General features: G+C 42.0%; 1 protein-coding gene across 2 annotated transcripts in view; it reads right to left on the minus strand.

The window, feature by feature from the left end:
• The window catches only part of GPR143 (G protein-coupled receptor 143), a 126,492-nt gene that overhangs the window by 94,860 nt on the left and 17,275 nt on the right, over nt 1–14,357 (minus strand). For both annotated transcript variants that reach the window (XM_088451545.1, XM_088451546.1), the window contains exons 3-5: nt 10,376–10,470; nt 1,880–1,972; nt 490–599 (exon numbers count right to left, since the gene is read on the minus strand). In XM_088451545.1, coding sequence (XP_088307671.1) covers nt 490–599; nt 1,880–1,972; nt 10,376–10,470 — 298 coding nt within the window. The remainder of the gene's footprint in view (nt 1–489; nt 600–1,879; nt 1,973–10,375; nt 10,471–14,357) is intronic.

Raw genomic sequence — 14,357 nt, forward strand, 5'->3', positions numbered from 1 at the left:
CTTTGATAACACTATTTACTTCTTTGTACATGAATGCTGTTGCTTTTCTATCTCCTTTCTCCTTATGTTCCAGCTCCCCTCGGTCACAGTTTATTTAGACCTGTAGGGGGATATAGAGGGGGAGGAGCTAGCTACCATTCAAATTTTTAAAGGTGCCAGCTCCCGGTTAACCCACTTCTATACTCCACTGTACTGAGACTCCAGTGTCCCCTGTGGAATCGGAGAAAGGGATTTATCGGTAAGTACCAAAATCCTGATTTTGTTGTGCTTTACAATTGAATATATTCCATCCCATTCAGTGGATTCAAATATACATTTGTTTAACAACTACTAACTTATTTTATTGCTAAGCTTAATAATCTTATGCAATGTTGTATGAATACTAATGAAATGCTGACCCTGACACTACTATGTCAGTGAGATGTTACAGCTAATAAATGTGTAACTGTAATGTGACACAATGAACAGCAATGTGTTGTGTATTCTTACCCGCTGCGACAGTTCTGCCAAACAGGATTGGATTAGCCACCATTACAAGCAGCAGAGGGGCATAGGTGGAAATATAATGAGGAATAGCATGCTCCAGAGTTTCCTCACAACTGGAAAACAATTCAAACCACATTATTTGTGACATTTATGCAGACTCAGGCATACAACTACATTGTACTTGATGCTAAATAAAATGACAAAATCCAAGATTGTAGAAGTCATGTACTGTAAAGAAGTACATATGCCTGCATATCACATTCACATGTACAGTATAATTCATTTATTTTGGCGTAGATTAAGATAGGCAAAGTGTGCAGGTTGCCTGTGCTTTGCAGTTAGCGAGGTATTAATCAACCAGGCAGTTTTCTTACATACCAGATGAACAGTTATTTATGGGAATTTAATCTGTCATAATTTTTTCCTAGGAAATCCTAGTGTATTTCATTAGATTGTATTAGGCCTCTCAGAAAAGACCCAATAATTAGGGTAGGACTCACATATAGTGTACCAGCTCTTGCAGAACAAACAGCTGCCTACAATTTTCCATAAAAGTAAGATCCACATATATGTTATATAGAGGTCTATTTACTAAGCCTTGGTTGGAGCTAAGGTGAACGGAGATAAAGTATCAGCCAATCAGCTCCTAACTGCCATGGCACAGGCTTTTTGAAAACTGACAGTTAGGAGCTGGTTGGTTGGTATTTTATCCCCGTTCACTTTATCTCCATCCAAGACTTAGTAAATAGACCCCATACTGCCTGCTAGAACAACCGCTATCCTCACTCAGCATTGATCTTGGGTAATAAAGCCTGAACAGATCTAGTTGCGACATTACTGAGCTCTAAAGGATAAAGTTACCTTTTTTTGTTAATGTTACCCTCCTCCTATTACTTATCATTGGTTGCATACATTCTTTAGCAGAATTTATCTAACTAGTACCTTTTTGTGAGGAAATGTAATTTTCAGTGGGTTGGGTATATATAGCACTCGGAATATTGCCTGCCCCCCTGTTGTACATCCAGCTATCAGTGTTTTGAGTTGACTAGCGTAAAAACCCATTAAGGGTATTTCTCTATGTTCAAACACCTTGTCATTGGACGGCATATATTATGTTTTCTATATTGCACCTTCCTGGTTTGAATTCTGCACATGACCCTGGCCTATCAGTAAGGTAACACTCTATTGTACCTAGTTAGGAAGCCAGGTATATGTACATATAATCTGAGGAAGAGAACTGTTTCATTTGCTTAGGATTTGGAAACACTATTGGAGCAGAATTTGTTTAGTTTGTATAGAAACCACTCCCCATGCACTAGGTTACGTATAGAGAGAGCCTTCATACCTATAAACGGTCCTAAGAATACAATAATATGATACTGGTGATACTTACTTAGATACTGACGGGTAGTAGAGCATAGCAACACCTTCTATGCCAAGCAGAAGTGACAAGCCCCACGCCATGATATGATAAAGGACTATTGTGCTGTAAAAATGATAATATGTTTTGTATTTTAATTTTACTGCGATTTCACAATATTATTTTTTTTAGTATTGCATCATCGACAAGATAGTTACCATGGGAAATGCAAATCTAGGAACAAACAATATTAATGAAACTATTATCTTCAGTAAGGCAATGAGGCAGCAACAGGGACAGGAGTGTGAGAAGCAATTAGAAAAATGATAACATTGAAGAATGAATTTATCATCATTGTTGTAAAGAAGGAGGACAGATTGCACTTTTGATCTGAGTGGTTATTGAGTTGTAATGCTCCCTTCGTGCTCTGCTTCTAATGATTTGGTGACAGTAAGACGACGCTCCATCCATTAACAATAACTATAGGAACCTTAGATAAAAGTACAATAAAAATAAAGATGCAATCTGTAAGATGCTACAATGGTGGCAATTAGGGCCTGATTCAGAGATGCGACCGCAGCTGCAATTTCCCATGGACCACAGCTGCGAAAATATGATAATAGTTCCAAAGCTTACCAGAGCGTAGGGACATCCACTGCTGCCTTCTCATCTGCGTCCGACGTAGCGTACCAGCGTAAATATATGTAACATGGATGCACATCGACCAGCCATGAAGCCCTGGCAACAGATCTGACCTTTCTCAAATACAGTGGTTCTCATGACACGCAGAGAGCTCTCACGCTGTGTATGTGATCACAATGGCTAATTTATACAAAGCCCATGTAACGGCACACCTGCATTTTTCTAACCACCCCCCTTACCTCCTCCAAACGCTGACTACCTGCCACTCAATTTGCGAATGGGTTTCTGTGTGCGTGGAAAATCGCAAAACAAAAACAGCGCGTGCGAAGTGCGACTTTGATGCATGCACAATAGCAAAATATTGCCTAATCTGCATAAAAATCTCCATTGCATACATCTCTGAATCAGGTCCTTAGCTCCACCAAGCCATGCGGTCTGTTGGTAAATCCCTTTGGGAATGTAGCAGTATGTCTGTAGCTATGATTGCTGCAATAAGATTTAGAATAAATTGTTCTATAGTATTCCCGCATTATAATTATAATGATACATCAGATAAGATATATAATATTGTTTCTCCAATAATTTAAAGACAATGTTCTGCAGCTGATAGACACTTTCAACCTGATCTGTTGAATGTGTAAATTTTAATTTCAATAGACTTCCAAAAAAAAAAATCTAAATATTAATATATAGCTCATATATACAGTATATGAATGAATAACTCTGATATATTATAACAGATATTTTTGGTTTAATTCTATTGTAAGCTTTTTAAAGTTGTTCCAAGCTTAAGCTTCTGGATGTATTATATATTTTAGCCATAATTAATTTCAGATCATTTTGACCTTTTTAATACAGACTCCTGCAGTCTCATGTGAAATACAAATGAATTGTGTCCTGCCTGTGGCTATCTTTAGAAAGCAGTAATCATATCTTGGTAACATGTGAATAAAGCATGAATGGAAGCATGACTTTCGAATCAAATTATTTATATAATGCAGCTTTGTACTAAGTTGCAGTTCATAGAAGGAAGGAATAACTTTTAGATTTTAACTGTTTCAAATAGGCTTAGAGCGTAGTTTTTGTTAATGAATTGGGGATTTATAATAGTGAAGCAAATATACTAATGGCAATATAATAACTAAAACTATTCTTGTAAATTAATCGCTCACAAAGTATTACCAAGAAATATAATTATTTTCTAGCTCTAAATTTAGCTCATATTTGATTAGGCTACAGACAAAGTCCCACCTGCAATTGTACAAGTCCACTTAAGTACCCTGGGAAGCAACTACCAGTAAGTTTCTACTGACTGCCATTGTTGCAAACTCTCACCTCATTTATGGAACTTGGGCACTTTTCAGCTCCTCTCTCAAGCTACGGCCCTGACAAACTATCTGACTGTTCTTTGTCAAGGACCCCATTCATTACTGAAAATCCCCTGCCCGCTCTACTTGTGGATCCCAGTTACGGATCTCTGCCTGTACTCTGGACCCCACTGTCTCCAACACAGGTATCAACTATGTTAGGAAGTTGACACCTCTGGGAAGAAGGAGTGCTGGTGCCTGTGATCAATAGAATAAAAACAGTCACTGTTTTACTATCTGCTGTCTCTATTACCACCTGAGTTCCCTCCTTTCCCCGCCTCTCCAGCTAAATGAGGATCTCCTCTAACAACAGGAAAACATACTCTCAGATACAGTTTTCCATCCATGGACTTTATACCTCCCCTTGATCTCCATTCCCACCTAGATTTTATTGTACATAACGGTCCAGCTGTACAGGTTCTATGTGGAACCTGGGTCTCTCCTGTTTTATGGCTGGACCATGCAATGGTTTTGATCACCCACCCTTCATTGGAAACTCTGTCATCTCCCTCTCGCTGGAGACTAAATTACTTGCTAGTACTTAAATTAGAGAGAGTCAGTGAGGAACTATTCACCATTAACAAATCTCCTGAGTCCTTCCCCACTGTAGTCTGGAAGGCTCACAAAGCCTCCATCAGAGCTACATTTTATCTCTGTATCTAAAACTCAGAAACTGCAAGTACTATTTTGGAAACATCAACATCATCCTAGAAGCTCTATGTACTGTATAAACAACAGGATTGCTCTCAGGGAAAAGTTTAATCAGATTTTTATCATTGAAGGCTGCAACCAAACATCATGACCGATGTGTGCATAACTGCATATTATCATATTATGGGGTCTATGTACTAAGCAGTGATAAGAGACAGAGTGAAAAGTGATAAGTAAGTGATAAGGTGTCAGCCAATCAGCTCCCAACTGTCATCTCACAGGCTGTGTTTGAAAAATGACAGTTGGGAGCTGACTGGCTGGCACCTTATCACTTCCTTATCACTTTTCACTCTGTCTCTTATCACTGCTTAGTACATAGAACCCTATGTGTCAGATATTGTAAGGGTCAATTTACTATATCTTATATATATATGCACAGTAAATACAGCATAGAGGCTCTGGGGAGTGTGCACTCACTGAGTGACCACCAGACAGGCCAGGAACCAGCACCTATTACAGTAATACTATGTAATACTAATACTAACTGTGGGCCTGATTCAGAGCCACTCGTAAGCGGCAGCTCGTTCGCTCCGAGCGATGTTTGCCCAACTGCGCATGCGTACGGATCGTTATACGCATGCGCGAACCAGTCAGTGCGGCCGAAATTCATGTGCTCACAAAATAGCGAATGCCTGATAATTTGAATGACAGAATGAGGCGTATGTGGGTGGTAACAGGGGAAGGTGCTTAAAAACGGGGAGTGGAGATCCGATCGCAGGCGTGCTTAAAGGTCAAAACGGGTGTTTTATGGGTGTGCATATTTAAAACAGCAGCGTCATTGACCACGTCACTGGGTTTTTTTTAAGCCAGAACTGCTCGCAAAATTGTGGTAGCAAAAACCAACCACAAGAATAGCGAGCAGCTCATACCCTGTTCGATGTACTCGATTAATCTAATACATAGCGGACATGACGTAGGATGCGAGCGGCCAGGGGGCGTAGTTTCCCAAAAAACGACCACAAGTTTTGTTCGCTCGTTCAGACCTAGAGGCGTCAACAGACCACAAACAGCGAACGGTTCATTTGAATAGCCACCCCTATTTTCTGGACGAGCGAGCGCAAATAGCGTCCGGCTCTGAATCAGGCCCTGTGTACCTTGTAAAAGTTTCACTTTGGGGCTGATTCTGAGACAAATGCAAAGTGGTTGTAGTTGTGGGCATCCATAATATTACCTAATGTGAGAATCCATGGGACTAATGTGGGGGTTCATGCATCTGCAAGCTGAAGCCTGTGGTGCCTATTGATTTTACGCAAACCAAAGCGACCATTATCATATTATAAGTATCTGCGCTTGCACCAGCCCCACTATAGGTTTAAGTGATCCATTAGATATAAACTTTCCTTCTCCAATTGCACAACTCAGAATAGCACGGAGCTTTAGCTACATACCAATGACACTCCCGTGACATTCCCACAAGCCAGGGCGGGTATGTGCGATTACTTTGCCACAGCCCAATTACTGCCGTGAAAAACAGATCTGACCAAGAGATCCGTCAGACTCAGGCCGGTTGTTCTATTATTTAGTTGTATTTATAGCTTTGAATATCTTTGAATATTGAGTATTTATATATTAAGGTTGCACCACTTTTCTTCCAACACATATGGAGGCTACCCCCAATATAGTAATTATTTAGGATGAGTACGCAGCACTAAGCATAATTTGCAGTTTAGTGGGGGACAACTTCCCACACTGTTCTAACAGTCAGCTGGACTGTGTTAGCTTAGTGCTAGGGAGTACCAAGAAGAAACTGTTGTTTATGAAAGTTGGCTGCCGTATTGTCATATATAGCAGACTGTTAAACCAAAGATACATTATGAGCATCATCATAAAGGTGTTAGTGTCACGATAGATAGATAGATAGATAGATAGATAGATAGATAGATAGATAGATAGATAGATATACAGTAGATGCATAGAAATTATTATTATGCCATTTTCTGATTAGCATTACTCTTCTTTCTTCCATATTCACCTCATGATTCCTTTTTCATGTACAGTATTCTATTTATTATGTTTCCAGAGCAGGGGCATATCTACCTATTGGCCGGGATGGCACTCGCCAGGGGCGCCGGCCAATAGGGGGGCGGCGCCCAGCGTTGCCATCCGCGGCCAAATCTGTATGTGTTGCTGCTGCAGTGCTGCTCTCATAAGCCAGAAGCAAGCCTCAGTGCGGACGAAGAGGGAGGAGAGTGGAGGGTGACCATGATCTGTCAGTCGGGCAACGCGGCAGCGTCTGGAGGCGGAGCAGGGGCTGGCAATACTCCAGATCACAGGCTAGCTCCACCTCCTCTGCACGAATTCAGATGCTGACTTGTGGAACACAGAATGGACTGGGCACTGGCAGCACTGCCGCTGAGCTCCTCTGGGAGGCTCAGACATGCCCGGCCCGTGCCTAGATGCGGCGGCGTGACATCAGAGGTCACGCACGCCGCATTGCCCGGCTGCCCCGCCAGTCGCCCAGGATCTAGCTGTAACCGTCACCCGCAGAGGTGCCCTGACAGTGAAGGAGGAGCAGAGAAGAGGTAAGTGAAGGGGGTGGGGTACCGAAGCACACAATAGAAAACACTGATGGGTATAAGGGGGGGAGCAAGCCAGATGGGGAGGAGGAGGGGGGGTTGAGTGCAGAAAACCAGACAATGATGGGGAGGAGGAGGGGAGAGAGCAGAACAGACACAGATGAGGAGGAGGAAGGGGGAGCACAAGAACACAGATGGGGAGTAGGAGAGTGTTCACAATAACATAGATGTAGAGGGGGGAGCACAACAACACAGATGAGGAGGGGGAAGTACAATCACACAGGTGGGAAGAAATGAGGACAATGGGGATGTGGGGGGAGCAGAATAACACAGGCAGGGAAGTGAACCAGAGCAGGGACTGCACGGCTGCACCCAGTGACCCCCTTCACAGTGTGTATTTATTCTAAAAACATAAAGGGGGAGAGGGGGGGGCGCCAGTCTCATGCTTTGCCAGGGGCACTTGGATCCCTAGATACACCCCTGTTCCAGAGTTTTATCTTTGATTCCTTAATTACTACATTCTGATCACACAGCCATTAGCTACGCTATCACACAGCCATTAGCTACGCCATCACACAGCCATTAGCTATGCCATCACACAGCCATTAGCTACGCCATCACACAGCCATTAGCTACACCATCACACAGCCATTAGCAACGCCATCACATAGCCATTAGCTACGCCATCACACAGCCATTAGCTATGCCATCACACAGCCATTAGCTACGTCCTCACACAGCCATTAGCTACATCATCAGACAGCCATTAGTTACACCACCGCACAGCCATTAGCTACGCCATCACACAGCCATTAGCTACGCCATCACAGTCATTAGCTACGTCATCACACAGCCATTAGCTACGTCATCACACAGCCATTAGCTACGTCATCACAGTCATTAGCTACGTCATCAGACAGCCATTAGCTACGTCATCACATAGCCATTAGCTACGTCATTACACAGCCATTAGCTACGTCATCACACAGCCATTAGCTACGTCATTACACAGCCATTAGCTACGTCATCACAGTCATTAGCTACGTCATCAGACAGCCATTAGCTACGTCATTACACAGCCATTAGCTACGTCATCACAGTCATTAGCTACGTCATCAGACAGCCATTAGCTACGTCATCACATAGCCATTAGCTACGTCATTACACAGCCATTAGGTACGTCATCACACAGCCATTAGCTACGTCATTACACAGCCATTAGCTACGTCATCACACAGCCATTAGCTACGGCATCACACAGCCATTAGCTATGTCATCACACAGCCATTAGCTATGCCATCAGACAGCTACACAGCCATTAGCTACATCATCACACAGCCATTAGCTATGCCATCACACAGCCATTAGCTACGTCATCACACAGCCATTAGCTATGCCATCACACAGCCATTAGCTACGCCATCATACAGCCATTAGCTATGCCATCAGACAGCCATTAGCTATGTCATCACACAGCCATTAGCTACGCCATTAGCTACGCCATCAGACAGCTACACAGCCATTAGCTACATCATCACACAGCTATCAGCTACGCCATCACACAACCATTGGCTACACCATCACAAAGCCAATAGTTACTCCATCGCACAGCTATTGGCTACGCCATCAAACAGCCATTAGCTTCACCACCACACAACCATTAGCTACGCCACCACACAGCCATTAGCTACGCCTTCACACGGCCATTAGCTACACCTTCACACAGCCATTAACTACATCATCACACAGCCATTAGCTACGCCATCACACAGCTATTAGCTTATGCCATTACACAGTCACACAGCTATCAGCTACGCCATCACACAGCTATTGGCTACACCATCACAAAGCAAATAGTTACACCATTACACAGCCATTAGCTACATCATCACACAGCCATTAGGTACGCCACCGCACAGCCATTAGCTACACCTTCACACAGCCATTAGTTGCGCTATCACACAGCCATTAGCTACGCCATCACACAGCCATTAGCTACGCCATCACGCAGCCATTAATTGCTCTATCACACAGCCATTAGCTATGCCATCACACAGCCATTAATTGCGCTATCACACAGCCATTAGCTACACCATCACACAGCCATTAGCTACACCATCACACAGCCATTAGCTACACCACTGCACAACCATTAGCTACGACATCACACAACCATTAGCTACGCCATCACACAGCCATTAGCTACACCATCACACAGCCATTAGCTACACCATCACACAGCCATTAGCTACAACACCGCACATCCATTAGCTATGACATCACACAACCATTAGCTACGCCATCACACAGCCATTAGCTACACCATCACACAGCCATTAGCTACACCATCACACAGCCATTAGCTACAACACCGCACATCCATTAGCTACGACATCACACAACCATTAGCTAAGCCATCACCATCCATTAGCTACGTCATCACACAGCCATTAGCTACGTCATCACACAGCCATTAGCTACGCCATCACACAGCCATTAATTGCACCATCACACAGCCATTAGCTACACCATCACACAGCCATTAGCTACACCACTGCACAGCCATTAGCTACGACATCACACAACCATTAGCTACGTCATCACCATCCATTAGCTACACCATCACACATTCATCCACCACTTTACACATGACATTTTTTAATCCTCATCTTGAATTCTTACCTGACCTACACAAACAATATTAGCTATTTCAATCTCCAATTTTCCCATAATTACTGACTGATCTTTTTACTTGATATTTATTTGCACTCTTTGAATTATTTCCATCCATTCTCTATCTCATAAGTACATTTCCACTTGCATGCCTAATATTCCCTCCATATCAACCTTATTTACAATACCCTTATCCCACCACTATACCTCCACCCCTTTTCTTATAGCTTTACATTTTACAGCTAAATATGTACGTAAACTCTCCTATACGATTACACCTACCTAACTCTACCTACTTTTAACTCAAACTATCAGTTAAGCCTATCAGCTCTATGTTTTCAAGTATCTCCCTCTTTGAAAATAATGCCATTTAAAGAAATATCACCAATAATCCACACTTCTAGATTAAAAGAGAGGTGTCTTGATGCATCTCCGGACCGCGTGATTCTGAACATGCTCTATTGTCAACAACAACATATGCCTCATTGGTACCGAGTTTCAGTTAGAGATGGCATGCAATCAGCATGCTTTGTAATTGTGCCCTTGTCATACAAAGTATAAAACTTTAGAGCCACAAACCTGCAGAAATGAATTTATGCCTGTGTTGTGCAATAAAATACCTTATTCCTGCTGATCTTCTAATCACTAGGTAGGCATCCACTGCATAGCAGAACAACCACCAGAAACTTGCACTGTAAAATAGCTGTATCCACATCTGTAGGAAAACAAAGGAATCTCTACAGTGATTGACATAAAACATTTTTTTAATAAGCTCACTGATGCACTCTTATGCTTTTGGCTTTTAGACATTGTGGGGTAAATTTGCTAAAGTGAGAGTTTTTAGAAGTGGAGATGTTGCCCATAGCAACCAATCAGATTCTAGCTATTATCGTCTATAAGATGCTAGTTAAATGTTAAGTAGAATCTGATTGGTTGCTATAGGCAACATTTCCACTTCTAAAACATCTCCTCTTAGTAAATTTTCCCCTGCCTCTCAGACCTGGCGGCTGTGAGTAGAGCCAGGATTAGCACCATGAGAGGGTAAGATGTTCAACCTTTAAAGTTTACAATAGCTACATTTAGGGGCATATTTATTAACATTATTATTACTAAAATAATGTGAAAATGGGTGGTTTCACACCCTTTTCACATTTATTTTAGTATCACATAAATGTATTAAAGGGCAATTAGAGTCATTTACGTTAAAAACTACTCCAATCCCTTCAATTCACATATTTTTAGTAAACAGATCGCATTTCCCATACTTGTAATGGTAAATGTGATCTGCTTAGACTTACTAAAAATATATTGTGAAAAAATACTGGGGGAAGCTCTGTGATAATAAGTTATGACGCCACCTTCAGATGGTGTTATTAGGGCTTTCCCCCAGTTCCCCGACTACTGCTCTGCTCTGACAGACAGAGCAGAGCTGGAAAGTGGCCCCTGTGATCAGCTTTGTGATCTAAATAGACCACAAACTGATCACTGCATAAAAAAATGGTAAAAAAAACACTTGCCTGCATCCAGGGACCGGAGATTGGTTCTCTGGTTATGTCCTCTGGAGCTTCGGTCAACTGGTCTCTGGGCTCCTGCACTGTGACCCTGGTTCACTAGCTGACTGGGAGTCCCAGAAAGAGGACATCACCTCACCGGACCACCGATCACCGGGCAGGTATGTGTAAGCTAGGGAGGGGGTGTTAGTGGTAGCTGGAGGTGGCACATGCGCGGACACATACCCACTGTATTTTTTACGAAAAATACACTGAAAAGTATGTGAAAGGTATTCGCAGCGACAGAGCTTTATAGCAAGCTCTGTCCCTGCATGCGATTTGATTACATCCTTGTGACGTATTCTAATATCGCATTGCGATATTGGGCGAATTTATCACAGCCAATCCGCATTTGAAATATGTTAGAGCAATATTACAGTTCAGTTCATCACACAGTATTAAAGCTACAGCTGAACTGTAAGTGGCATTAACCGATTCTTCATATCACTGGGCCACCTAGTGATCAAACATAGGAGTACTCTGTTGGGGATGCAGAGTGATGAGCAAGTATTTCCCAACTACTGAGATAAAATGATGTCTTCAGTCCACTTGTCTACAATTTTAGGAGAGTAGGATTTTAGAGGATTAGGAACTAACAGCATGGACAGCTTTGGTAATTAATCAATTTATGGTGTGCTGAAGTAAAAGCTTTAAAGACTGTGTTTTTAAAAATTGCTGCCGTACAAGTTGACTTCAGCAGAGAAAACTACAGCTCAATCCAATTTTTGTTTATAGGACTCTTTATTTACTAGACTTATCTAGGAAAGGAATGGTAATACTGGGGTCTAACGGATATTCCTTTTTCATCTCTCAGCAAATGTTTTACATTTTGTCCCCACTGAGTTTACATTTTTGGCAGTGATTGCTAAATATGAAAAACAAATGTAAACTTATGCATACTGCTTGTGAGTGCAATCTGAAGTTTGCACAAGCATGGTACATTACCCCAAAAAGTCACACAATTTATTAATTAAATCCACCTTTGTAATGCTGGACATACACTATACAATTATCTGTCAGATATCTGTCTAATCTGGCTGGTTGGAATGAAAACCTGGTAATGTATGGGAGCGAATGACAATCGTCCATTTGCTCACAAACACTGGAAAACAGCCAAAAATGGTCGTTCAGACAAATTGGTTAAAACAGATGAATTTAACCAATTTGAACAATTGTTTTTTTGTCTGTTTTCCAGTGTTTAAAACCATATGACCTAGTGTCATTTGCTCCCATACATTACCAGGTTTTCATTCCAACCAGCCAGATTGGACAGATATCTGCCAGATAATTGTATAGTGTATGCCCAGCATAAGAAATAATTTCATCATCTGCTGTAAATTTTGTTTTATAAGTAGAAATATATCTCTCCCCGTGAGGTCTTACGCCATAGCAGAGAATGAGTATTCACAAGAAATTATTAGAGAGGGCCAAAAATCTGGGGCAGAGTATAGGACCATTGCAAAGGAACTGAATATTCATCAGCTTAGTGCAGTGTATTTTACAGAGGAAGTATGAAATAACAGCAACTCAGCCTAGTTGAGTTCAACCCCATAAACTAAGCTGCTAAAAAAGTAGGCCGCTAAAGCTGGGCATACACTGTACAATTTTCTGTCAGATATCTATCCAATTTGTCCGGCTGGAATGAAAACCTGGTAATGTATGGGAGCAAATGACAATCTGCTCCATTTGCTCACAAACACTGGAAAACAGCCAAAAATGGTTGTTCAGACAAATTGGTTTAAAACACACAAATTTAACCAATTTGAACAATTTTTTATGTCATTTTTTAGTGTTTAAAACCATATGATCGACTGTCATCTGCTCCCATACATTACCAGGTTTTTATTCCAACCAGCCAGATTGGACAGATATCTGACAGAAAATTGTATAGTGGCAGCCCAGCTTAATAAGAGAGGCTATTGCAAGGTCAACTGTGACATTGATACAGCTTCAGCCAAGATTAGAGTTGGCAGAATAGAGGCTTGGAATCTACCAGTCCTGCTGATATTCACCAAGAACCTGCAAGGAAATTTGGGCTGGATGGTAAGGAAGCATGGAGTGCAATCAGTTATCAGGAGAAAAGTCAAACAAACTGATGTCTACTCTAAACAACGGAGAACACAGGAGGAGAGTGGTCTGACTAGCCAAGATCTATAACACAGGTAAGAACTCAGAGACAAGGTTGGAGTCAGACTATAGCATTGAGAATGACTAAGAGTGCTCTTTAACCCTGCGTCGGGCGCAGCTGGCCTGGCAGGCACCACAAAGCTGTTCTCGCTCACCTCTCCGCCGCAAGGGGGCGCAGGGGCCTGCCCCCCCTAGTACCTTCCTATCTCTAGGTGCTGTTTCAAACCCCCCTAGTCAGTTTTCCCGTCGCCTGCGTGGAGTGCAGTAGTGACCTTCCTGGCCTCTCAGGCTCACTGTGCCCAAACTCGTCCGACTTTTGAAGGTACGTATTTCTTTTTATTTTCTCACAATTTTGTGTATTTTGCTCATTTTATGAATGAAAATTACAAAGGTTGTGGGTATTTTACGGAAATATATAGGTTTGTCCGGGGTGGCCTCTTAGGCACACTGCGCCTCTTAACATTTTGTATTTTTTGTTTTACTTGCTTTAAGGTTAATAAATGTGGTTTTGTGAATCAGATTTCCATATATTCTCTCTTTATACATCCTAATGAAGGTCACTGATCACTTAGAATTGAGTTTATTAGGTGCTAATGACGATTTTATAACAGGCGCCTGTCAGGTGCACTGCGCCTGAACCTGGGAGTTCCAGAGGTGCGCCCTACGCAGGGTTAAATACAGCTGTGGCCAAAAGTTTTGAGCATGACACAACTATTGGTTTTCAAAGTTTGCTGCTTCAGTGTTTTTAGACCTTTTTGTCAAATGTTACTATGGTATACTGAAGTAAAATTGCAAGCATTTCATACGTGTCAAAGGCTTTTATTGACAATTACATTACGTTTATGCAAAGAGTCAATATTTGCAGTGTTGACCCTTCTTCTTCAAGACCTCTGCAATTCGCCCTGCATGCTGTCAATCAACTTCT

This window comes from Taudactylus pleione, unplaced genomic scaffold (genome assembly GCF_031769625.1).
Source record: "Taudactylus pleione unplaced genomic scaffold, aTauple2 ptg000026l, whole genome shotgun sequence".
NCBI lineage: Eukaryota > Metazoa > Chordata > Amphibia > Anura > Myobatrachidae > Taudactylus > Taudactylus pleione.